Source organism: Carcharodon carcharias, chromosome 5 (genome assembly GCF_017639515.1).
Source record: "Carcharodon carcharias isolate sCarCar2 chromosome 5, sCarCar2.pri, whole genome shotgun sequence".
NCBI lineage: Eukaryota > Metazoa > Chordata > Chondrichthyes > Lamniformes > Lamnidae > Carcharodon > Carcharodon carcharias.
In genome coordinates this window covers 52,482,615-52,510,399 of record NC_054471.1, presented here as the reverse complement: position 1 = coordinate 52,510,399, position 27,785 = coordinate 52,482,615, and the positions used below count along the sequence as shown (strand labels likewise).

The window sequence follows — 27,785 nt, the reverse complement described above, 5'->3', positions numbered from 1 at the left end:
TGTATTTGTGTCTGACGGGTATATTGTCAATGTGGGTATTGTATTGTTCAAATTTAATAAAGACATTAATGCTTAGTTTGAACTTTGAATATTGTCTCATTGTTTCTCATAGTTCTCATGCCTGAACAGTACAGTAACCTGTCAGGGGTTGAAAGTTACATCATATAGCCAAACGCCCAAAGTAAAGTCCAGTGAAGATTAGTACAAAAGCAAAATACTGCAGATACTGGAAAAATGAAATAAAAACTGGAAATGCTAGAAATATTCAGCAGGTCAAGCAGAATCTGTGGAGAGCAAAACAGAATTAGCATTTCAGATTGTGATGAAAAGTCACAGGGCTGAAATGTTACATCTGTTTTTCTCTTCACAGATGCTGCTCGACCTGCTGATTATTTCCAGCATTTTCTTTTTTTATTCCAGTGAAGATTACTTTTTCTCCAATTCAGCAGACGTAATATGCATTCATCACTGTCTTAATGAACTTTAACCCCTTTCTGATCAGCAAAATAAATTCTGACCTTTTACAGTGTTTCTCCTATGAAAGGGCTGTTTTATGTTAGAGCATCAAAATCACATTTGGGCATAAATATACAAGCAGAAAATGGTTGCAGTTTTATAACAGGCTAAAGGCCAATGCTGAATCTGCATTAGTACTTTGGATAAATTGCTCAGGGCTTTTTTTTAGGTGTCTGTAATGGTCAACTGAAATGAGTGCAGACTTCACTTCCATCTTGGAATCAGGCTCCTGCCCTTACTTACTAGCCAAATTCTTAAATTTGGACTAATCAGATGTGTGATGTGGCATTAATGGGTCGAGCAACCAAACCGGCAGTTCTTAAAGAGAACACAAAAGGCTGCTCAAGAAGATGCCAAAACATTGAGAAATTTCCTTTCTTGTGTAGTCAAATGGAGCAGGAATACCTTTCTTGGCTTCACAAACAGCTCTGGGCTGCTGCTGGCCCATGCTTCAATCAGAGATTATGTGATTCATTTCATTTAATCTGTGTTATTGCTCAGTACTGTTTTTCACTGGAATCACAGTATCCTTGATCACCTAGGTGTTACTCCTTCCCATCCATCTGCATTCTTTATCTCCCTTCCTTCACTGACCTTAAAGGGAACTCCCACATTTTCTCCTCCATGAAAAATCTAGCTAGGTTTCCTCTTTTTCTCTGCAGCAACCAATAATTCTCTTTAAGGCCCAAGATGACCCAGAGCATTCAATATTGCTCCCATATCTGAAGAAGAAGTTCTTCTACTACCTCCCTCATATTTCTGGATACAAGAAACAGGTTTAGGGGCTGGTAGGCAAGTCCTCACTCACCTTTAGTTTTTAACTCTCAATTATATCTTTTTTTTTGGTCTTGCTGTTATTGATGCTATGATACCCAGTGTTCAGCTGTTGCTTTTCCTAGGCTGAAGCATACCATCCTGCATAATCATTACGGTATTGAAACTAAGAGTCGTGGCAATTCACTATTCTGGGCCGTTCTTCCCCCAGCTCTTTAGAACTGTGGATTACTTTACTCCCCTCCGTCTTTTCATTTCACTTAGTTTCCAGGTCTTTGAAATTCCAGGCTTGCAACCGTGATAGCGAATTCCTGATGCATAGCCTTCCTTACTGTCACCATAAATGTTGTCCTTTGACCTTGGTCTTTCACTTTAAATAAAAATGCCCCTGAGCAAGCTGATCTCAGCCATCCCTAGAGTTTTGATGCACCAGTGCTGTACGTGAATTCCAGGGCTGTGTCTTGAAACCTATTTGCTCTTTGGCTACGAATATTACTGTGCTTCCAAAAGCTCTATCCCTTAAGGCTTCCGGAAATAAGACATTTGATTGCTTTGTGTTTTTAGGTAACTGCGAGATGGATATCGTGCATGGCTGATGGATGGGTCTGCTGCAGCTCTAGCAAGAATGATTCTCCTGAAAGAAGGATGATTACAGTTCAATAAATTCTCCAGACTGAAGTAACCATTGTTATTTGATAACATAGCCAGCCCACCGGCAAACATTTATAAGCATATATTGGCATTCTTGGGAATTGATGCAACATTATTCCAAATTCCTTTAACGCTATCTTTATTGAACAGGAGACAGCTAGAAAGTGCCAATTACATCGATTACTTTGAACGCCTATATCAGTAACCACCATTAATGTATTGTATTACAAAGAAATCAAACATCCTGCCTTTGTCGTTCACAGTAAATGTAATTATCGATAGCAACTAAACAGGCAATGCCTCCTTTTAAAGGAAACTGGACTTGTTCCTCTGTTGTATGCATTCAGTGCAAATGCAGAACGTTCCACCCCCGCCACCTCTTTAATCATCTGGTCTCCCAGGACAATAAACCACAATGTCGAGTTAGAAAATCCATCAGAGCCGCAGGTGAAGATTTTTTTTTTTAAATCCCCTTTCGTTATTTATGCGGGAGGAACATGAGGCCGTGCACTTCACTAATCTGCTACTGCCCTTAAACCCAAAGGTCACGGTGGCAGCCCGCTTAACTATCGCCCCGCAATGTAGGTCCTGTCCTGGGAAGTTCGGAGAGGTTTTGTTTCAGTCACCTGTAACTCCGACCGGTCTTTCACCGGATAGAATCAGTTTGTCAAAGGCACGCAGGTAAACGCAATCCCACAGCAAAGAAGTATCAGGTTGAGAGTCAGCGTCCACCGCAGGCACTCGAAATTGGAAATGTCTGGGTGATAGCAGCTGGACGAAAGGATTCGGAAGCACAATAACTCAGCTTGCCGGAATATGTTTCCTTTTATCATATTTCATGGATAGAGCATAAAAGGTAACGTTTTAGTAAATGATTACAGGAGCCTCTATTGGCAAACAGCACGGATTAAAACGATCTGGCATTTGGGTATCCCGGCTGGGTAGGTGCAGGCTTATTTAGGTGCTGTCTAGCAGAAAGCACGCGGCTGTTTCTGTCCCCCTCACACATTCTAAAAGGGTCAGATGGGGACACAGCCGCATCCAGAGTCTCTACATCATCACTGAATCGGCAGGCACTGGGGTTTTGCCCTATTCCGCCCCAAACTCTATCCAGGGGTGGGGGAGGGATGCGGCTTCCAATCCCGCCCGTCCTTGAGTGCAGGAGCTCCACCACCACCCCCCCCCCCCACCCCTCCCGGAACCGGGGGCCGCCGCCAATCCTGGGCTTCCTTTGTGGGGGAGGGAGGGAGGGAGGGGGAGGCGTCTCACAACCTCTGCTGCTGCCTGGGGTTCATCTCCGACAGACCGCTTACAGGCACGGCCAAGTAATAGAAGCTTGGCAGCCTAATATCATAACGGAATCCGTTGCTGATGTAGACTTTGTCGTTCAAGGAGTACAGTTTGTCGGCAATATCTTTTCCAATTAAGACGGAAAACAGTCTGGAAATGCGGCGGTGCTGGGCGAATAACAAGTAGAGTTTCTTTCTCCTCCAGGCCGCAAAACGACAGCTGGTCTCGGCTGTTAGAGTCACCTGGATAGGAGTAGAAGAGGGATGTGAGGCAAAATAGCAATTGTTCCCTCGAGAGGCTGCCATAACTGGTCCCACAACTTTGTCATGCCACCCTGTAACACCTCAGCTTTCCAATCATCCAAAAATACACACACACACAAAAAACCCAACCAGAGCGAATAGTCGAGATTTAAATAGTCACCCAATAACTAACAGGGCAGCGAGACAATCCTGGAAACGAATGGTTTCAAAACCAACCCGGCGGAGTGGGAGAAATTATTTACTGATCGTTGGGTCATAGCAAATCTCCTTGAAGGAACAACGTAAACAGTTCTTCAAAGAACGGGTTCGGGGTTTGGCTTGAAAATCTTCGCTAACACCTCTGAGGAAGCCTTGGAGCAAGACTTCAAAGAGTCTTCAGTCCTTCATAAGGTGTAAAATATGAACCAAATTATAGGGAGGACAGACTTCACTTCATTCCCTGAAACCCTTTGTCGGTGTCAACCACAGAAACGCGGATTTGGAAGGCGTGTGCCTCAGGCCATTAACAATTAAATATAATCCTAAAAGAAAAGTCTAAATAAATGTGAGCGCAAAAAGTAATATCCCATTTGCTTGGTAAGAAAGCGACTCTCGGTAGAAACCACGTAAGCGGGTTGCAGCCTAACGGAATTGTTTTCATAAACGATGCCCAATAGCTTTTATTGAGAGTACAAGGGGAGGCAGAGAGGGAATAACTCGCGATGCTGGAGCACTGTCAAAAGGCAATTTTTAAAAATATCAGAAATCGCACGCATTGCGCTCACGAACTTGTTTTTTTAAAGTGCCCCATGTCCCGAAAATTTGGCACATACAGAGTTACTTCTGAGCTCTCACTTTACCTGGAAGATCCCCTCCTCTGACGGTCTGAGTGAATCCCATTCTGGAGAATCCAGGAACTGATAGGGATGAATGTAATGCAAAAACTCCCCATCCACCGTCACCCGAATCCTGCCAACAAATCAGGGAGAGTGAGTGAGAGCAAGCGAGCACCATCACAGAAAGGAAGTGCCGAGCACGTTGGCAATCTGGAATAAACAAAAGCAAAAACTGGAAAGTGCTGGAGACCCTCAGCAGGTCTGGCAGCATCTTTGGAGGGAGAAAAATTTAGGGTTTCAGTTCTGACGAAAGGTCATCGATCTGAAACGTTAACTCCGACCCTCTCTCAGAGATGCTTCCTGACCTGGGGATTTCCACCATTTGCTGCTTTTCTGCTCCCAGCGCAATTCAGCATCGCAATAAATATATTAACGGGTCTAAACTTAGGTTATGAACATCTTAACATGAATAAAACGAACGAATGCACATTCAATCCGCTAACAGCCAGTCTACCTTAGGTAGCTTGTTAATATTTTGGGGGAGCTGCGTCCTGAGATTTATCAGCAGTTCATTTATCTGTAATGCATCCGCGTTTAAAAATGAAACTTAAACGAAAAAAAAAACACGAATTTACACTAATGGTCAAATTTAGCTTGTCTCCCTATTGAATCACTTCTCCAAATAATCGGGATCACCCCATCCGATCTAACCGGTCTCTCCTCCTCCATGTACCCCTCTCAAGCTGAAGTTCGCCACAGGAAACTGTGCAGCGCACAATAGACCCCCACACCCCCTACCACCCCCCCCCCCCCCCACCACGCGCACACCTCCTCCCCCTACACACCTCCTCACACACGCCCACTCATCCCACACAAACACACCCAGCCCCCCCAACACACACACCCACCCACCTCCCACACCCCCTCCCCCTACACACCTCCTCTCACACACACCCAACCCACACACACACCCACCCACCCTTCATACATACACCCAGCCCCCCACAAACACACCCACCCACCCCCTCCCCCTACACACCTCCTCTCACACACACACCCACCCCCCACACACCCAGCCCCGCACACACACACCCACCCACCCCCCACACACACCCAGCCCCGCACACACACACCCACCCACCCTACACACCCCCTCCCCCAAACACCTCACACATACACCCAGCACCCCCCCACACACACCCACCCACCCCCTCCCCCCTACACACCTCCTCTCACACACACACCCACCCCCAACACACCCAGCCCCGCACACACACACCCACACACCCCCTCCCCCAAACACCTCTCACATACACACCCACCCCACACACACCCACCCACCCCCTCCCCCTACACACCTCCTCTCACACACACACCCACACCCCCCACACCCAGCCCCGCACACACACACCCACCTACCCCCCACACACACCCAGCACCCCTACACACACACCCAGCCCACCCCACACACATACCCAGCCCCCCACACACCCAGCTCCCTCCCACACACACACCCAGCCCCCCCCCCCCCCACACACCTCCTCACTCACACCCCCTCCGCCCCCACACACACCCTGCCCATTCCCCCCCCCACCCAACACACACACACACACACACAAACGAACCTCCCAGACAAGAGGAGTGAAAGCCTTTCGATTGGGGTTTTTCCCGCCATGGCGTAGCAGTGATCCTTCTCCAAAGAGACCACAGTGCAACAAGTGACAATCTTCTTGTAGATGGTCAAAGGGATTCCCAGCGGCTGAAAGACAGCACCATACAGGTTCTGAAAATCCTCCTGGAAGGAGACACTCCGGAGCTGGTAGGCAACGTGGATGATCTGCATGGCGGAGATGACCACCAGGGCGAAGTTCCAGGAGAAGATATCGGCGGCGCACACGTCGGTCCACGCCCAGATGGAAGTGCAGAGGAAGCCACAGCACAGCAAGAGGTTGATGTACAGGAGGCCAACTAGCCCACTGCCGCCCATGTAGCCTAAAGTAAAGAAGATGTTGGCTAAATGGTAGACGGAGCCTTCCATGCCCTGCTTCCAGCCACTGCAGGCATGGTGTCCAGACAGCAACGTCTCCCATAAAGTTGTGTTTTCGCTTCCCATCCTGGAGCGATCGCTCTCTCAGATCCGAGCTCCGTGTGAAAGCTGGCTGGAAACAGGGTCAGAAATAGCCGAGGTCCGGGGAGGGGATTGGAGCGAGAGTTAAGTTAATCATGAAAGGCCCATCACTTCCCGGTTATGGGCAACACTTTCTGCCCCTTATTTTCGGTGCTTTTATTTCAGAAAAAAAAAAAAAATAAAATGCCGGCACTGGGAGCGACTCAGTGAAGTCCCTGTGCCGGGGTGCGGCCACTTACATCCGTGTGCTGTGGAAGTAACATGTGCTACAGTCACTGACAGCTGGCGCTAAGATTATAGCGGGTCCTAGTGACCATCGAGTCGCGGACACAGAACAAGTGCGGCTATATTCAAAGCTGGGTATCCCGGTCACTCAAAGGTGTTTTAGTTCAGTACTTATTTTTGTTGTAGAGATGACAAATAGGAATTAAAGAGGGAAACAGACCCAGAGGACATCAGCATTGCAGCACTGTGAACAATTTTGACAGGTTTTTGATTTCTTTCCACGGATGTTAACCAAAGGCCATGACTTTAAAAGCATTCTTCCAAAGAATAAAGGGAGAGATTTGGAGATTTGATGTTCTGTCCATGCAGTAACAGTGGTGGAAGTAGAATCCGGGGACAAAAAGAAAGTGGATAATTATTCAAACGAAGTAAAAAGGGGAGGGGGAGAGAGCAAATGACGGGACGAATTGGAAGAGTTCTTTCAGGGAATCGAAATTACTTTCTTCTGCCATGAAACATTCTGATTCCGCGATAGCTTCCTCTGGAAGAACTTCAATCACTGTTTCTGAGGACCAACATTGAAATTAGTAAGTAACATTTTGAAAATCCATTTTAAGTGCACTTTCCTGGAACTGCCAGACAGCAGACAGGAGACTATAACTCAGGGTTATCGACCACTTACTGAATTAACTTTACAGGAGCCAGTGGGAAAACTAGGACTCGAGGGCGAGGAATCCTAAGACGATTCTTCCGGGTGCTTCTCTGACCTGTTCTGGATACAACCGTTTTCCGCTACCTGCTCCCTGTTATTTTAAGACCAACTTTCAAACCATGTGCCCTTTAGTGGGCAATATTCACCCTCGCTCTACCTCCATCGGTCTCAACAGGCACACATTTGGTGTGGGTAGTCAGCCTGCTCCTAGGCATCCTCTGCTAGTATACCTTTGCCTGGTGACTTCATTCCTTCCTACAGGAAGGAAGCTGCCCACATCAGTGTGGCTATGACGGGAAATTCAGCCGGGTGAAGGAGCCATTGAACAATAGTCCCCCACACCCCTCCCCCCTACACACCTCCTCACACACACCCACCATTGAACAAAAGCCCCCCCCACACACATCCAGCCACTCCACACACACCCACCCATCCCTCCATTTGATACCACATTTTTGTTACATCGGCCTTAGCAGCAATACCGTATTTACAAGCGATTACCGAAAACTTTCCCATCTCCAGCTTAGATGCCAGAATTTTTATAATATCAATTCTGTAAGGCCAAGTGTACTGATAAACAGAGCTTTAGAATTTATGAATTATATGTGACCTTTATTACTTTGTACGTGGTATTTCGCAAGTTTTAACTAAGACATTTCGTCCGAACAAAATGCATTAAGAAATGTCTAGGGTTAAAACCACCAAAGCTAGATTTAGCAACAACATTAATCATTTTATATATAGCGAGATATATGAACCGCCCTGTTACTGTATTAAAAATAGTTCCAAATAAATATCTCACCTTACCGCTATCACAGCTGCAGACAACATGTGAAAATGCAATCCAACCGGTTTTCAAGCGACGGTCATCGGCTCAATTCTCCGCACTGGAACAGCTCCGGGGTTAGAAACGGATAGGCAGCACGGCTCAACTCTTCACAGAATGGTTGGAGCACAGATGGCGGCCATTCAGCCCGAAGTGGCTGTGCTGGCTCTCCGTAGGAATAATTCACGTAGAGGCCCTCCCTCGTTTTCTCCCATCAACCCTCCACATTCTTCCTTTTCAGATAATAATCCAATTCCCTCTTGAATGCTTCGATTACCCCTGCTCCCACTCACATCCCTCCTAAAGTGTGGTGCCCAGAACAGGCCTCAATACTTCACTTGAAGCCCAACCAGTATGTTATGCAGATTTAACATAACTTCCTTGTTGTCGCTTTTCCAAATTTCTTTTTTGTAGGGGGAGGGGGTGTGGGTGAGGTGGAGGGGAGAGAAGAGTCATAAATGACACATGACAAAAATACAGATGAAAAACATAGCAACCAGACTAGCAACTGAGTAACTCAGCACAGTAGGGCAGTATGAAATCCAGCCATATTTTGGCTGTTCTGCGCATACCCACAAATAAAATGGCATTACCCAAGAAATATATGGTCATATTGAAATGGAGGAATTTTGAGCAGAAATTGAACTCTTTTCATCGCTAATGCAAAGATAAAGAGATCGACTCAAACACATGGGGTATTGTGTCTTGATGGATCTGTCAGAAATAACAGTGTAAGCAAACACAATTACCAATATGTGCACAGCACGATCCTTCCAGTAGCAGGTGAGGTAAAGGGGCAGTTATTCTTAGCAGTATTTGCTGAATAATAAAAGTTGCTCATCTCAGTGAGGAGTGTTACATGATCTTTTAACTCCTCCTAAAGAGATAGAAAAGGTCTCAGTTTAACATTCCATCCAAAAGACAGCACCTCAATAAATTAACACTTTAGTGGAGTCAAGTTTGAACTCTCAACCTTCTGAGTCAGAGTAAAGAGTGTTCCTAAACAAAAACAGAATTACCTGGAAAAACTCAGCAGGTCTGGCAGCATCAGCGGAGAAGAAAAGAGTTGACGTTTCGAGTCCTCATGACCCTTCGACAGAACTTGTGTTAGTGTTAGTGTTCCTAATTAGTCAGACTGAATCAAAAATGAAGGCTTAGCTATCTGCTCTAAGTACAACTTGGGTAAACCACTGGAAATAATTGAAACAGCAGGTTATCTTAGAATGGTCTCTTAAAATTCATACAATGACCAGTCATAAAATCTGGAATAGTTGAACAATCATATAGAGTCACTCTGCTGAGAAAAAAAAATGGGGATTTGAGCTTCCATTTGCATTGTCATGTTACAATTTGGAATTGAGAGAAATAATTAATTTGTGATCCTTTGTCATCTCTTTTGGGCCTTTTCTAAATTTATTTGAAAGCTCCACTGCCTTCAGGAAGTTGGTGCTTTCTTGATGGTAGTCCAAATAAGTTAATTATCTAAATATCTGTAGTTATGCAGGTGATGAAGTCTTGGATAGGCCCATACTAGAGATATTCACTTCAAGGAAGCTTTGGGTGCTGCTATGATCCTTTTTACTTGTGGTTTGCCCTTTGAATGTAAATCTAAAGGCATTTACAATACCGTGTGAAGAGCCAAATAGAAATGATAATCCTGGGGCTAGCCAGCTTCCTAGCCAGAGTGAGTGATGACTTCTGGATTTTTTATTGAGGAATTTTATCTTGGATCAAAAGATTTCTACCCAATGTCTTGAGAACAACTTATGTGACTAAAGCCATTCTGTCTTGAATAACCCCAACAGATAAACCTACAGAAGAGTATTGATCTATCAACTGAATGGTTCCCAGAACTGGACTTTTTAAGTGTTCTGAATGGATAATACTGGGCAGAATTTAATTCCCCCCCCCCTCCCCCCATGGTGAATTTGGTGGCAGAGGGCATTTAATCAGCTGAGTGGGTCTCCCACCACCTTCCTGCCTCCACCCCAATTAAGTCAGTGGGAGGAAGGCCTGTGGATGGCCTTTTTGCCCAGCCGCCAATTGAAGCCCTTAAGTAGTTGCAAATTCAATTTAGCATTTCTACTGCCCTGGAAGAGTATCAACACTGACAGCATGAAATAGTCAATGATCTTCCAGAAGTGGGAGCAATCATAGATGATCTGTTGGTCTATAGATGTGGAGATATAATGGAAGAAGCCATCATAGACCATGATCAGAATCTGGTGAGGCTGCTGGACAGAGCTTGCCAGATGAACCTGAAGCTGAAAAGAAGAAACTGCAACTGAAGATGACTGAAGTCAAGTACATAGCTTATGTACTGACAGCAAAAGGAGTTCATTCCGATCCTGATGAGTTGAGAGCTGTAGCAGAGATGCAGCAACCAACTGATGTGGAGGTGGTGCAAAGCTTTGTTGATTTGTGAACTACCTAGCAAAGTTCTTGCCCAATTTGTCACAGGACTGTGAACTTCTACACAAGCTCACTGCAAATGATGTTCAGTGGTATTGAGGCACAGGACATAAAAGCAGCTTTCACTCGCATCAAACAACTAATGACGACAACGTCAGTGCTGAGGTACTACAATGTTAATGATGAAGTCACCCTGCAGTGTGATGCCAGTGAGATAGGACTTGGAGAAACCCATATGCAGCAAGGACAACCAGTTGCATTTGTATCCAGAGCATTAACACAAACTGAATGATGCTATGAGAAGACTGAGAAAGAGTGCCTTTTAATCAGCACCTGCTTGGGAGAGACAAAGTGACAGCAGAGTCTGACCATAAGCTACTTCAAAGGATCTTTCTCAAACCACTTCTATCTGTTCCAAAGCATCCGCAAAGGATATTACTTTGTTTGCAGATATATCATTTGGAAGTGAAGTACAAGTAGGGGAAGCGGATGTACATCACCGACATGCTGTCAAGAGCTGCATTCCCTTTGAAGAAAGTTGCTGACTTTAGCACAGAGTGCAAAATCTTCCGAATTCAGTGGGAAGCAACAGCATGACATGCTTTAGAAATCATCAACCCTGCAGAGACACTGAATCTGACAGGCAAGCATCTTGCTCAGATCAAGCAAACTACGCAATGACAGGCAGCTCTCTAAGTGCTACGGGAAGTAGTGATGAAAGGATGGCTGAAAACCATCAAGGACACATCTAATGTTATGAGACAGTATTGGGCTTACAGGGATGGTGATTGCCCAAGATGGCCTCTTGTATGAAGGAACTAGAGTTATCATTCCTAAGGAGATAAGGAAAGGGATGCTGAAGTGCATCAACGTGAGCCATCAAGGAATTCAATCTCATCTTACAAAGGCAAGAGAAGTGCTCTACTGGCCAAACATGAGCAATAAGGTCAAGGAGCATATCAGTCAGTGCATTGCTTGTAATGAACATCAAGCTAAATAGCCACTCATGACATCACAAGCAGACCATGGGTGAAGCTTGGAATAGACCTCTTCAATCTCTTTGGAACTGACTCTCATCACCATTGACTACTGTTCGGACTACTAGGAGTTAGACAAGCTGATGTCAACGATTACCAGTGAGATCGTAGAATGCCTGAAAGCACAACTTCATAGGCTTACCACAATTATGTGAGCTCTGATGTCATCCTTGGTGTATAAAGGCTTGAGAGCAGAAGCCATTTCATTCACCACTTGGAACATTGGGGTAGGACTATTACACTAGATTTGAAAACCACCGAAAATCCTGTTAGGAAAGTAAAGCATTGGCTTTGGGGGCAGTAGAACTGTAGTGAAGGATTTGACTCAAACCCAACTTAGATCCTGAATTGCATATGATAGGAAAATAGAAGACAGATAATTCAGTCAGTTCCTTTAATGCAGTTTTGGATTTGTACATCCAAAACACGAATTGGTTAAGCAAGCTCCAATCCAGAAATCCACCTTCTTGATTGTCTTCATCAATCGTCATGTCAAACCCTCTCAATACTTTGAAACCAGAAGATATCTAAAGATACTTGACCTTTAAGCAAGACCCAAGTTCTATTGATCTCTAGCATGTTTTTGAGACACAACTACAAGGAAGAAATTAACTTTACATCAAACCAATTTCATAGGTGAATGAATCGAACCACAAAGGTTATGAAAATATATTAAGGAATAGAATTTGGTGCTGAAACTCGATATTAGGCATCAGCATTTTGGGTCAGCAGAGAACTAGGTACGTGATAAGTTATCAAAAGTGGTGATGCACAAGTTGATGACATAATCCTGAGCTATTTCAATGTCAAGGACATCTCAGCATTGTAAGTCAGTATTGAGCAGTTTTGTGATTTAGTATCTACTCAATGACTAATGCATGATGGTAGCTACTATGTATTTGGTCAAGTACAAAATGGACTAATGATTAGTACTGAAAGATGTGAAACAAATCTTCTTACTGGATTATAGTATTGTTTGTACTTTGAGCTCAGAAGTTTGCGTGATCTTTTCACAGCCCAACATAATGATGTCAGGCCAATGAGTTGGTTCCAAGGTCCACGCTTCATTCAAAAATCCTTAGGCCTTTTACGTTTAGCAAGATAGGGCAGAATTCCTATCTCGACAGGCAGCTGAACCCCACCGCGAAACGGGGCCAATTTTGAGTGGGCAGGCCAATTAAGGCCCGCCCAGCGGGCTACCCGACAGGAAGCACTATGCTATTATCACCTACTGTGATGCCAGGGATAATCCAACTACCTTGTGATGCATAGTATTTGGGTTTACAAAAGAAAAATGAACATCTGAGCAAGTACTGGAAGACTACCAGCACCTGTGGAACTACAATATATGTCAACAAGAGAGGGGGAGGGGGCATGCAGGGAAAGAGATGAAATGATCGTTATTAATAAAAAAAACCCCACTGTTTTTGCGGTTCCCTGTGTTAATGAGCTAGGTTTACTCCTAGTTAAGTATGAATGCTGTGAAATGAAATGAACAGCAACATTAAAAAGAAAAATAATTCTTAGTAGCATGGGAAATAAAAGTCAGAAATTTAGAAACGTATGGCAAATTGCATTTTATTTTTTAAGGTACTGAAACCCTGATATATTGAATTAATGTAAGGAGTGAACCTGAATTATTAGTCACTAGTGCCTTCTTCAATAAGATTTGAGGTAAAAATTACTTAGTTTAACAGTCAAATGCAATTGAAATGCACTGAAATCATGGTAAAACATCTGGCTGTCTGAAATGAGCTTAAAATGATATTTTTGCAGCTTACTTTGTGGCACATCAATTAGGGACTGAAAAATAATTCATAAACCTACGCTCTATTTCTTTACATTACTTACACTTTAAAAACAACTTCTAAATTAGCATTAGTGTAACTTAATTCTACTGGGTCACCACATATGATTTATCAAATGCATCCAATGCATCGGGACAAAGTCTCAAACTTCTTTCCTCCTACCACCTGGTGAAATTGCACATTACTGGGAAAAATAGTAGAAGCTTTGAAAAATCCAAGATGTGTTGCACTGGGCTTTTTACATCCAGCACACAAACAACTAACAGAACACAGAAAAGTGTGACTCTCTTATATTAGATCACAGCAGTTCAAACTTATTGTTTACTGTGTCCCTGAATTTTCATGCTTTTGAATAGCTTTAAGCAGAGCCATATATAGCCAAGCATATGGAAACCAATATATTCTAATCTAGTAGGATGGACCGTTATGAAAAGTCACAAATTAACTGAGAACAGTTATGGGAGGCTATCATTTACATCAGGAAAACCTAACATTATTCATTTCAATCAGTTTGTTTAAATAATGAAAATAATTGTTAACATTCTAACTCAAGTATCTGCAGAAATGAGTGACTGGTGATCAAAAGGAAAGAGAAATGTATTGAATTGTACTGAATGCAAAGTGAACCCTGACTATGTTAAATGTTTCTACGCCTACCAGAATTGTAGAAAATATGAATATTTAAATGGACAATCACTGCAGCCATTTATTTGAAAAATCTTCTATTTATGTATTTAAGTCGAGCCCCATTAGCTTGTGTTTCTTTGCAAGTGAAAAAAGTCCAATAATGTAAAATAATCTCCAGTGTGGCCAATTATGACAATATTCCATGTGAATTGAAAACACACAAACGCAAAATGGACCTCACTATAAAAATGGGCAGGATTTTTAGTTTGGCAGGCCTGGGAGCAGCTGGGGAACAGACCCCCAACCGTGATCAGCCCCTGATCACAATTTTACACTGGCTGGCCATTAATTGGCCAGCCAGCATGAAAGGCGTGCTGAAAGGCTCAGCGCTGCCGGGGAGGAGGGCGAGTGCTGAAGTCACCGCAGGCGTGGTGGAGCGTGGAATGAAAGCTCCCTGAAGGCAGAGAGCTGCCTCAGGGAGCTGAAGAATTTAAATTCAAAAAATAAAGATTTAAAAAACCGGGGAAAAAATGCACACACATCAGCATCAGGCACGATGGGTGATGAAAATTCTGTCCAAACATTTTTATTTTTTTTAAATAATGCCTGTGGATGACGTTTCCTGAAAAATGCAAAGGCTGCCTGGCTGATTCGCCCGCCTGCCAGCCGTAACGTTGGATGGGCAACAAAAAATCTCAATTAGTTACTGCTTTAATGATCTTAATAGGCCTCTTAATTGTCAGCGGGCACGCTGCCAGCTCTGGCATGCGCCTGCCGACCAAAATATCGCACGATGATGTATGGATGCTGTCCCGATGTCATCACATACTATTTCACGCTTGAGCATATCGGGTGCGTGCCTGCACGCCGAGCGAAAAATTCTGCCCAGTGAGAAATTCTGTTAATGGGAGTAAATAACCACTGGAATCTTAAGTGTCTTATTTATTCTCAAAATGCTGCACATAGCTGCTAAATGTTAACTACGTTTATTTAACATCTCTTATTTTGTAGGACCATTCACTCTATTGAGGTCTGAAGACACCCTTCAATCCCAAAAGGTCTTTCCAAAGAACATACCACTTTATGATAGTCCCATTCTTAAATGTCTAGTATGTATTCTAAATGTTTACATATTTTAAAACTACTCAATACCAATTTTATGCACAGATAACAAAGCCTGTTTCAATTGACCCATTCAAGATGCAATGTTTCTGCAATGAAGGCATACATATCAGTGACCTCTTGAATTACTTTAGCAGTTGGTTTTCCTGCGCCATGCCCAGCCTTGGTATCAACATAGATAAACAGTGGATTAATCTGATTTGGGCTCTGGCCAACAACATGTTGTAGAGTAGCTATGAATTTCATAGAGTGGAGAGGAACTACGCGATCATCATGGTCTGCTGTCATCAACAACATTGCTGGATATTGAATGCCATCATCTGGCAGTTTAATATTATGAAGTGGAGAGTATCTAAAAAGAAGAGAGATGCAAATATAACCATCAATACTTGTGCATACAGATATTCAAGACCAAGGTATTGTGTATCAAATGCAATCATTTACAAATCCCAAAAAATTGGTCAAGTTTAGAATTCAGGTTTACAATTAAGTTGAGATACACAATTTAAACAGCAATCAATAATTTAGAATTTAAGACTCCTGTGACAAATTAGAAACTGCTGAGAAAATTTACATATTATATCATGAAATTTACTCTCAATACTAAGTATTATTCATTAAATTCGTGGCAACTTAGGATCATGACTTCAACGGCACATATCTATCACACTGTCACTGATACATTTGTAGAAGTAATTCCTACCTCTATATAAATTGAAAATAATCCTGAACTATTTTATGAATAAATAAAAATAGTCATAAATAATGTAGTTTACAGGTACTTTCACATCATGAATAAGTTACATCAGATCTATTTTTGGGGCAAATAGGAAAACTATTCTATCCCATTCTTGATGCAACTCAACTCAAGTTTTATGGGAGTTTAATACATTAGGTTGTTTGTGTAAGATTCCCACATGTCCCTTGTTGGAATTCACCAGGGCCCAACCAAAGAGCTGCACTGGGGTGCCTGTTTGGAATTCCCAACTTGCTTTCATTCAAACAATGGCTGATACTAAATTTGACTTGGACCTCAAACCAGCAGTCTAATATACAAGCAATTGCTCAATAACCATCAGCCCGTTTGAAGTCAAATTTCTTCCTTGTGTATTATTTTATCATTTTGATCCAGCGATGGAAAATAATTAGATTGGACAGATTAACATGTGCTTTTACAGATAGAAGTCTGATACAATCCCAAGGCCACTAAGGCCCTGGGTTAAATTCCAGGGAAGGGGAAGCTCAGTTAACAAGAATTAGATTACACCAAACCCTGATGAAAAGGGTAAGGATTTGACTTAGTACCATGAAGCTCACTGTTCAATACTGATATTTAAAAATTATGTTGGGGATGTTGTGCCTTGATTTTTGCCTGCAGCGATAATGTAGTATTGTGTTATTAACTTAAATTCTTATTTTCTTGTTTATTTCAAAATATCTTTGTTCTTCAAGTCAGTTTTGATTCTTACAGCCAGTGATACATCTTTTCATTCTCGGAGTTACCTATTCTTTCTATATACCCTAAAGAGACTGTAAAGAGTTGTTTCTCTTCTACTTTCTCAAAATCTATTATGGAGTATTTCTCATGTCTCCCAAGAATAAAAAAAAATCACTATAAAAGCATGAAGATCTTTCAGTAGGCAATTTGTCTCCTGATAGAGAACTGATCTTGTTTACACATCTGCATTTATGACAAGAGATGCTGGTCAATGATTAGCAGCAAGGAATTGCCTTAATGCCCCTTTCCAAATTCAGGACACCCGAGATCAACTGCATCTCCAGCTGTGGACTGGACTTGCAAGGTTTCAGGTCTACATGGTTCAGTCACTAACAGTTTGGTGAGCCATAAGAACATTTTTTCCAGAAAATTTCTATATACAACTTACTTGATTAAATATTCAAACTGCTCCTTGCAGTCTGAACAGCCGAAGTCAGTGGTCCACGCATGTCCAATGGTAAACTTGTGGAACTTGAGCATGTCCATGACTCCAACCTGCACTACAGCACAGCCAAAGAGGTCAGGTCGCTGGTTCACGCAAGCCGCTGTAAAATGGGAGAGATTAAGAAACGTGAAAATGGTCAAAATTAACTTATGAAAGTCAGACTAGTGATAGTCTGGGGTGTGCAGTTGAGGGTGATAGTGCAGGGTGTGCAGCTGATAAGGGCGGGGGGGGGTGCAATTGGTGTGGGTAGGCAAGGGCAGTTGGAGGTGTGCAGTTGAGGGTGTGCTGTTGATGGGGGAAGGGATGGGTAGTTGAGGAGATGGATGGGGGAGGGCAGTTGAGGGAGCAGTGGGGGGGGGCGCAATTGAGGAGGACGGGGAAGGCAGTCAAGAAGGGCACTTGGGGTGTGCAATAGGGGAGGTTGTGGTTGGAGAGGATAGTTGGGGAGATCTCAGGGAAGTAATCGAGGACAGTTATGGGAGGGGTAGTTGGGGGTGTGTGTGTGTGTGCGGGGGGGGGGGTGGTGCGGGTCAGTGAAAGGCGGGGCAGGGGAGGGGGGTGGTCAGTCGGGTGAGGGCAGTCGAGGGGGCTAGTCGGGGGTGGTGTAGTTGGGGGGGGTAGTCGGGGCGGGGGAAGGAGGAGGGCAGTCGGGGGAGGGGGCAATCAGGGAAGGGTAGTCCAGGAAGGTACAGTCGGGCGGTGGTGGTCAGGGGTAGTTGGGAGTTGGGTGGTAAACAGGGGTAGTTGGGTGGTTGGAGGGGTGTGTAGTCGAGTGGTCGGGGTGAGTGTAGCTGGATGGTCGGGTGGCGTGTGGTCGGCGGGGTCTAGTTGGGGCACTAGGTGGGTGTGTAGTCGGGTGGTCGGGGAGGCGATGTAGTTGGCTGGTTATCAGGGAGGTTGAGGGGGTAGTCAGGGGGGTTGGGTAGTTGGGTTGGCTTGAAGGGGTGATTTGGAGCTTTGGTTGTGATGCTTCATTGAGTTTTGCTGGCTAATCACAGAGTTTGACCAGGTATTAACCAGCATAACATTTCCACGGTGTGTATGCAGATAACACGGTGTGTATGCAGATAAGTCTCCCTTATTAGGCCCAACTCTCCAACCCCGAGCCCGGTGTTGGAGACATTCACGAAGGGTCTCGGGCAATGGAAATCAGCCCATCAAAAGTTAAAACTTCCCAGGCAATTGCAGTGCATGATCCTGATGCGCAGCTCCCAACTTAAGTCCAATCTCCGACAATCCAGATACTGGGAGACTGGGCCATTGTGATTATCAGGTTTTCACTTCATTCTTAATTTAGACTACCGATTATATCACACAAGGAGCCCAAGCAAAACTGGAGACAATGGGAATCGGGGGAAAACTCTCCACTGGTTGGAGACATACCTAGCACAAAGGAAGATGGTTGTGGTTGTTGGAAGTCAATCATCTCAGTTCCACGACATCACTGCAGGAGTTCCTCAGAGTAGTGTCCTCAGCCCAACCACCTTCAGCTGCTTCATCAATGACCGACCTTCCATCATAAGATCAGAAGCGGGGATGTTCGCTGATGATTGCACAATGTTCAGCACCATTCATGACTCCTCATACTGAAGCAGTCCATGCCAAATGCAGCAAGACCTGGACAATATCCAGGCTTGGGCTGACAAGTGGCAAGTAACATTCACACCACACAAGTGCCAGGCAATGACCATCTCCAACAAGAGAAAATCTAACCATTGCCCCCTGACATTCAATTACCATTGCTGAGCCCCCCCACTATCAACATCCTGGGGGCTACCAGTGACCAGAAACTGAAATGCACTAGCCATATAAATTCTGTTGCTACGAGAGCAGGGCAGAATCAAGGGCAGGATTTTTCCTCCTATGGCTGGATGTATGCCTGATCCGAATCGGAGTGAAATAGTGCGCAATGATGTCAGGCGAGTGTCCCGACGTCGTCGCCGACTCTCACCATTTTCGGTCGGCAGGCGTGCATGAGAGGTAGCAGTGTGCCCACCGACAATTAAGGGGCCTATTAAGGCCCTTAATCAACTAATTAAATTGAAGCTTTTTGATGCCCATCCAACCGTTCGTTTGGCCAGGCGGCCTTTGCATTTTAAACAAAATCTCATCCATGGGCGGGATGAGATTTCGAACAGTGACTAAAAAAAAAATTAAACTTTTTAAAACTCATATTTCACATGTCCGTGTTCATGTGACAGAATCACATGTGGGGGGCATCTTTTCCTTATTTTTAAAATCTTTATTTATCATGTTCAAAATCATCAGCTCCCTGAGGCAGCTCTGTGCTTTCAGGGAGCTTTCACTGAGCGCAGTGCCATGCATGCACACACTTTAGCGCTCAAGATTCCGCTGCCCCCAGCCTGGCAGTGCTGAGGCTCCCAGCGTGCGTTTCACACTAGCTGGCCATTGACTGGCCAGCCGGTGTGAAATCATGGTCGGGGCCTGATCGCGGACGGCAGACCACCCAACGAGGGGAAATCCTCTCCAAGGAATCCTGCGGCGAGTAACTCACCTCCTGATTCCCCAAAGCCTACCCACCATCTATAAGGCACGAGTCAGAGTGGTGATGGGATACTTTTCAATTGCCTGGACGAGTCCGCTCCAACAACAATCAAAAAGCTCGACACCATCCAGGATAAAGCAAGCCACTTGATTAACGCCCCATCCACAAACATTCACACCGTCCACTACCGATGCACAGTGGTAGCAGTGTGCACCACCTACAAGATACACTGCAGGAACTCACCAAGGCTTCTTAGGCAGCAATTCCAAATGCACGACCACTACCTTCTAGAAGGACAAGGGCAGCAGATGCAAGGGAACACCACCACCTGGAAGTTCCCCTCCAAGCTACACACCATCCTGGCTTGGAAAGATATTACTGTTCCCTCACTGCCACTGGGTCAAAATCCTGGAATCTCTCCTTAACAGCACTCTGGGTGTACCTACACCACATGGACTGCAGCGGTTCAAGAAGGCAGCTCACCACTCTCAAAGGCAATTAGGGATGGACAATAAATGTTGGCCTAGCCAGCGATGCCCAGATCCCATGAATAAATAAAAAAAAACAAAGGCCAGGCCTACATTTAAGGAAACACATTAATTTCAAAATTTGATACTGCAAATGTACAATAATAAGCCAGATTACCAACAAACACAGCAAAGTCACTGTAAGCCCTCAAAATTCAGTAGTTAATGGGCCTTAGATTAGATTTCTCTCCATCTGTCAAAAAGTTTCTTCATTTATATATACTTAGCTCATAGCCAAATATAATCTTCTGCAATGGAAGCTCTGTTTTTCAGGGTAACTGATGTTTTCATTAGGAAGATCGCATTGAGGATTTGTCGGCCGACAAGAACCCAGGACTTGATGGCCTGCATTTTAAAAGTAGTGGCATCTGAGATAGTAGATGCATTGCTTTTAATTTTCCAAAATTCCCTAGATTCTGGAAAGATCCAATCAGATTGGAAAATAGTAAATGATTATTTCTATTCAAGAAAGGAGACTGAAATTAGGAAACTCCAGGCCAGTTAACCTAACATCTGTCATAGGGAAAATGCTAGAATCTATGATTAAGGAGTCAGCAGGGGACTTAGAAAATCTTAAAGCAGTCAGAATCAATATAGTTTTGTGAAAGGGAAATTGTGCTTGACTAATTTATTAGAGTTCTTTGAGGAAGTAATGAGTAACATTGGTGAAAGGGAGCCTGTAGATGTGGTGTACTTGGATTTCCAAAAGGCACTTGATAAGGTGCCACATCAAAGGTTACTACGCAAAATAAGAGGTCATGGTGTTGGGGGTACCCCTGGGGGTAATATATTAGCATGGATAGAGGATTGGTTAGCTAACAGGAAGTAGTGAGTGGGGATAAATAGGTCATTTTCGGGTTGGCACGCTGTAACACAAGGATCAGTGCTGGGTCCTCAACTATTTACAATCTATATCAACAACTTGGATGAAGGGACAGAACCTATGGTTGCTAAATTTGCTGATAACACAAAGGTAGGTAGGAGACTAAGTTGTGAAAAGGAGATAAGGAGTATGTGAGGGGAAGTAGTGGGTAAAAAATTGGCAGATGGAGTATAATGTGGGAACTTGTCCATTTTGGCAGGAAGTATAGAAAAGCAGTATATTTATTAAATGGAGAGAGATTGCAGAACTCTGCAGTACAGAGAAATCTGGGTGTCATGTTACATGAATTACAGAAAGGTTAGAATGCAGGTACAGCAAGTGATTAGGAAGGCAAATGGCATTTGTCATTTATTGCCAGGGAATGGAATATAAAAATAGGGATGTTTTGCTACAGTTGTTCAGGGTGTTGGCGAGACCACATCTGGAGTACAATGTACAGTTTTGGCCTGCTTACTTAAGGAAGGATATTATTGCCTTAGAAGCAGCTCAAGAGGTTTGGTTGACTGATTCCTGGGATGAAGGGGTTATCTTATGAAGAAAGGTTAGACTGGCTGGGCCTGTATCCATTGGAGTTTAGAAGAATGAGAGGTGATCATATTGAAACATAAAAGATCCTGAGTTGACTTCATAGGGTTGATGTCGAGAGGATGTTTCCCCTTAAGGGAGAGACCAGGACTAGGGGACACAGTTTAAAAATAAGGGGTCTCCATTTGACAGATGAGGAAAATTTTTTTGCTCTGAGGGTTGTTAATCTGTATAATTCTTTTCCCCTGAGAGCAGTAGGGGCAGGGTCATTGAACATTCTTAAGGCCTTGGATAGATTCTTGATTTGACAAGGAAGTCAAAGATTACTGAGGTAGATGGGCACAGTCAGATCAGCCATGATCTTATCAAACAGCAGAGCAGTCCTGAGGAACCAAATGGTCTGCTCCTGCTCCTAATTGCTATATTCTTATGTAGGATACTTTCGTATTGGCAGGGTGTCTGTACAGTAAAATTAAAATTGGGCTCAACAGCGGTTCTGTTGTCTTCTTTAATGAAAGATAAAAGGCCTGTAAAACATTTCTAGGAGTATTTTTATTGTTACACTAGCAGTTGAACTCCGTTTTTCTATGATAGAGCCATATGATATAGATGCAGAGCTGCTCTATAAAACACGCAGCAAGAATGAGTATTAAATATTGTTCCACTCAATGTATTAGAATGTTAGTTTCAACCACATCAGTTAGGAAGACCAGATGGCAAATAGAACCTCCATTATTTGGTATAATGGGACAATTCTTCCTTAGAAAATAAAAATTGGTGGATAATCAAAAGTCCCCAAACTTTGGTTTTACACTGTAGGTATTATAATAGAAGGTAAATGTACAAACACAAATTTATTTTGACCTTTCTTTGGCATCAGGCTTGATGTATGGCAGACAAGTACTCGTGTTCATGACTTCCATTGTCTCTGGCCTGTGGAGTCTGGTACATAATTGGGAAAGTGGTCAATTTAAATTCATTTACATGATTTTGCAATTGTGCTAGGTGGCTCTAGGTGGATGCAAACAATATATTTCAAGTTCATTTTAAATACGTCTTCATGTACAAATTAATCCAAGAAACCATTGCGGTTAAAGCAAAAGAATAACACTTCTTTAAAAAAAATTACAGTAAACTTATATGCCAGAATTACATGAGTTAAAGACAAAACAGAAACTGCTGGAAACATTCAGCAAGTTAGGCAGCACATCTGTCATGCGATCATGTCTCAATATTTTACAGGTGACACCTCTTCTTAGAACAGAAGGTTAAAGATAAAACTGGTTTTCATGTACTGTAATTGCACAATGTCAAGGATGTTTCAATTATTTGGAAGAAAAAGGTCTCAACTCAATTAATTTATGGATACTTTGATGACTGAGTTTGAGTGGTCATAAATCATAACCCCCGCAAAAAAGGCTATAAGGAACTGACAGATGAAAAACAAAAGGACACCCTTCCTCCTCAAATTGTAGGAATTTCACTGTATTGTTTGTGCTAGAGTAGCAAATTAAAATCTTTAAATGCCAATGTACCTGATTACGAACCATATATAAAAAAAACACATCAACATACCGACTAACAGACCACCATTAGAGCCTCCATTAATGGTCAGTTTCTTTGAAGTAGTGTAGCCCTTTTTGATGAGAACTTCAGCAGCACATTGAAAGTCGTCAAAACAATTCTGTTTGTTTTCCAGCATACCTCCTACAAACAGGGCACAAATACATTTAAGTTAAAATGCTATAATCAATTTGGTGTTCAGTTTCCAATGCTCCAGTCAATAGGCAGCACTTTCCAAACCCACGACCGCTACCATCTAGAACGACTTGGGCAGCAGATACATGGGAACGCAATTACCTGTAAGTTCCCCTCCAAGCAACTCACCATCCTGACTTGGAAAAAATTGCTGTTCCTTCACTGTCGCTGGGTCCAAGTCCTGGAACTCCCTCCCTAACAGCACTGTGGGTGTACCTACACCACAGGGACTGCAGCGGTTCTAGAAGGCAACTCACGACCACCTACTCATGGGCAACTAGGGATGGGCAATAAATGCTGGCCTAGCCAGCGATGCCCACATCCCATAAATGTATCCAAATACATATTTCCTGCTACCTTACAACCATAATGACATTAGTATCAGTACTAGTATATAATACAATATCGTTCCAATAAACTTTTAGAAGACTGAAATGTATTGTATTAGAACTACTCTTCCTAAAATGATAAATTAAGGCACAGCTTAGCTTTGGTGGCATTATGCTTGGGTGTACTGGCTGGTGAAAGGGCAGGCATGATGAAGTGAATCACACCTGGGCGGGGGGAGGGGTGTTAGGTGGCTGGATGCTAGGAATGTAGCTTAGACCACCGATAAAAAAAACTAATTTATATAGTGTCTCTAAACCTCAGCTGGCTAGACGGTTGGATTGTGATGCAGAGTGATGCCAACAGTGCAGGTTCAATTGCTGTACCGGCTGAGGTCATCCATGAAGCCTTCTCAATCTCACCCCTTGCCTGAAGTGTGGTGACCCTCAGGTTAAACTCACCACCAGTTATCTTTCTAATGATAGAGCAGCCCATGGTCGTCTGGCACTACAGCAACTTTCATTCATTTCACTTCTAACAAAATAAAAATTTCAAGCTGCTTTATTGGAGCATTTAAAAGCAAAATTAGGCAACATAGGCACATTGTCAAAAGTTAACGTCTTAAAGGAAGTCAGCGGCCTAGGTATTTGCATCAGGTTGCATCTCCCCACCTCCTGCCTATTTTCAGTAAAAGATTAAAGTAGTCACTGCCGCTTTAAATAAATCAGAATGAAAGCTAAGAATGATAAATCCGTTACAGCTTTAAATGCTAAAGAAGTCACCCTAGTGAAACTAACCACTCAGTCTAGCTATGAAAAGGGAATGTTATTTTTTACAACAGAATTTATCATTTCCTTCAATAAGCCAGAGACACTCTTGGATAGCTCTGTGGTTGTACAGCTGCAAGACTTATTAAAACGTGTATGCCTCTAAATGTTACATTAACACTGATATTAGGAAGTGGTCCCAAGATGTTGGTCACTGTTTTCAAACTAGAGTTGGTTCCTATTACACACCAGAGGAACTGATCCAAAATAAATATCATTAATATGTATAAACTGAAAATTGCTGCAACCTTTGAGACCTGAAGGTGACGATGACTACAAATAGCGTCTGTAGTAACCTGATGTGTAATATACCTTTAAGACAAGAGTTGTAATGCAAGATCACATGACCTTAATGCCCACACTGCTCTGCAACTGGGCGAGTCTCGAGTTAGACACCGAAGAGTGAAGACAGTTTTGGCTTGTAAGCACACAAGTGTAGCTGCTGAGTTTCATTTGTAAATAAATATTCTAACAACGATCAACTGATGTTCTCTGTCTCTGTACCAACTCAGTCACCCCGAAATGAACGTAAAACCTGGATCCTTTAGCCCCAATAAACCAAGGACACTGGATTCAACAAACTGGTGACAAGAGTGAAAGCAAGAAAAGCCAGAGAAAAAAATGAGGCAAAAAGTGAGGAAGAATGAAGCAAATCAGAAGAACTGAAACCGTACCTCGCACAGTCGTTGTAAGTAAAAGAAAATTTCCTTATTGATTGTTGAAGTAATCCCCTCACAGCATGCTGCAATTTGGAAGAGTGGAGCCTTTTAATCCAACCTTGGATGACTGGTCTCACTTTGTTGAACACCTTGCATTCTTCTTCCAGGCGTACGGCATTGTTGGGGAGGAGAAGAGGTGCGCGATCCTTCAGTCCACGTGTGGGGCTAAGACATATGGATTCATTTGAAATCTGTTGGCGCCTAGTGCCCCAGGCTCAAAAAGTTTGATGACTTGGTGAACCTTGTAAAGAATCATTAACAGCCCAAGCTGGTGACAACGCAACGGTTTAAATTTAACTCAAGAAACAGAGCTGCGGGGGAGCAACTGTTATGTCTGAAGCAATTAACTGAATATTGCGAGTTTGGTACATCTATCAATGGTATCCTTAGAGATCGGTTGGTGTGCAGTATAAATGAAAATGCGATTCAGAACAGATTACTGTCTGAAACAAAGTTAGGTTTTCAGAAGGCATTGGAAATCACTCTGGTAATGGAAGGTGCAGTGCGAGGCTCAGAAGCCATATGAGGAAAGCAAAATGGCACCCTCCTATGTTGGGTGGGGAGCCTCCAGCCAAAAAGAGCGTGAAAGTGCAGAGCTTTACTCAGAAGTGGGAAGCAGCAACTGCTAGCAGACAAATTAAAAGAGATAACTTAGCAGCAAAAACATGGCATGATAGTAACAGAGGTGGAAGCAGACAATCTTGTAATGAATCACAGTTTATAAAGATTGAATCTTTCTTTTGCCATCAAAATGGACACCTCATGAGACATTGTAAAGCTAGAATCAGGCAGACTTTCAGGCAAAAGCAAAAACCCACTGAGATTAAGTGTTGAAAAGCCTGAAGTAATAGATTCTGATATCTATTCATTGCATAATTTAAAGGAGGAAGAACAGAACCTATGTTACCATGAGGGTGAATGAGAAGTCTATCAGAATGGAGGGAGATACTGGTGCAGCTAGTACGGTGATTGGTGAGCATACTTTTAAATACCTGAATCATGGAGAACGCAAGCTGAATTTAGAAGAAACTGATGGCAAATTAAAAACTTACATGGGAGAAGACATACAAGTCAAGGGCATATGTAAAGTCACAGTAGACTACAGAGGTCAAACAGTGAAATTATCCTCGATGGTTGTAACGGGCGAGGGACCTAGTCTCCTTGGATGAAACTGGCTGAAAGAAATTAAATTTGAATGGACTGGAAACTTCCAACTAAGAACAAATGGGTTATCAGAGCTACTAAAAAAAATGACTCAGCCTTTAAGGAAGAACTTGGAAAAATTGAGGGGTTACAAGCAATAATTCATGTAGATCCAGAGGCAACACTAAGGTTCATGAAGGCAAGACCAGTACCTTATGCATTGCTGGATAAGGTAGAGGCCGAATTGGACAGATTAGAAAAACTGGGAGCAATACAACCAGTGCAATTTTCAGAGTGGGCAGCACCAACTGTAACTGTTCTCAAACCTGACCAAAGCATTTGAATATGTGGGGGCTACAAATTGACAGTCAATAAAGTGGCAAAATTGGATGGACATCCCATACCTAAAATTGAAGATTTATATGCTAAATTGGCAGGCCTACATGAAGTTAGATATGAGTCATGCCTACCAACAACTGGAATTAGAGAAGGCATCCAGAAGTCTGTCACCATAAATACACATAAGGGATTGTACCAATACACCCATTTACCTTTTGGCGTATCTTCAGCTTGCATCATATTCCAAAGAACCATGGAAAGTTTACTACAGGGGTTGCCCCATGTTGTAGTTTATTTGGATGACGTTCTCGTGACTGGACTCACTGAAAAGAAACATTTGATGAACTTGGGAGAAGTTCTGAAACTTTTTTTTTTTGCAGCCTAGAGTGAGATTGAAAAAAGAAAAGTGCGCATTCCATGCGAAAGAGGTAACGTACTTAGGTCACAAGGTAGATTCACAAGGCTTACATCCAGTTGAAGAAAAAGTGAAAGCCATTAAAGAAGACCCAGCGACAAAGAATTTTGAACTGAAATCATTCTAGATGATCTACTCTTGTCTTCTTGCCTAATTTGTTGACAGAACTGGGAACACTGTAGTACTTGCTCAAGAAAAAACAGAGATGGTCATGACAAAAAGCACAAGAAGCTTTCACAGAAGTGAAACATTTGTTACAATCATCTACACTTTTAGTACATTTTGACCCAAAAAAAAAGTTGGTATTAATGTATGATGCATCACCCTATGGAGTGGGAGCAGTGCTTTCCCATTGAATAGATGATGGATCAGAATGACCTACTGGATGTGTCGAAAACACTTAGCACTGAAGAGAAAAAGTACTCTCAAACAGAAAAAGGAGGCCTGGCAATCATTTTCGGTGTTAAGAAGTTTCATCAATTTGTACATGGTCGTCATTTTGCTATCCTAACGGACCACCAACCATTATTAGGATTATTTGGCGAAGGTTTTACCCCCCATAGCCTCAGCAAGAGAACAAAGATGGGCACAGATCTTGGCAGTGTGTTTTTATTCATAGGCTCGAAGTCAAATTGCAAATGCAGATGAATTTAGTCATTTACCCTTG

General features: G+C 43.0%; 2 protein-coding genes across 3 annotated transcripts in view; both read right to left on the bottom strand.

Annotated features, from left to right (window-relative positions):
• The window catches only part of bves (blood vessel epicardial substance), a 74,351-nt gene extending 67,037 nt beyond the window's left edge, over positions 1-7,314 (bottom strand). The window contains exons 1-3 of the mRNA XM_041187347.1: positions 5,935-7,314; positions 4,334-4,442; positions 3,211-3,473 (exon numbers count right to left, since the gene is read on the bottom strand). Of these exons, the coding sequence (XP_041043281.1) occupies positions 3,211-3,473; positions 4,334-4,442; positions 5,935-6,422 (860 nt within the window). The 5' untranslated portion in view covers positions 6,423-7,314. The remainder of the gene's footprint in view (positions 1-3,210; positions 3,474-4,333; positions 4,443-5,934) is intronic.
• Positions 7,315-15,011: 7,697 nt separating this feature from the next.
• LOC121278412 (prolyl endopeptidase) overlaps positions 15,012-27,785 on the bottom strand; it is a 128,914-nt gene continuing 116,140 nt past the window's right edge. The window contains exons 13-15 of one of the 2 annotated variants that reach the window (XM_041188806.1): positions 23,166-23,297; positions 17,093-17,249; positions 15,012-15,558 (exon numbers count right to left, since the gene is read on the bottom strand). In XM_041188806.1, coding sequence (XP_041044740.1) covers positions 15,267-15,558; positions 17,093-17,249; positions 23,166-23,297 — 581 coding nt within the window. In that variant the 3' untranslated portion in view covers positions 15,012-15,266. Of the gene's footprint in view, positions 15,559-17,092; positions 17,250-22,454; positions 22,533-23,165; positions 23,298-27,785 lie in introns of those variants that run through there. The other variant, XM_041188807.1, reaches the window with a different exon arrangement.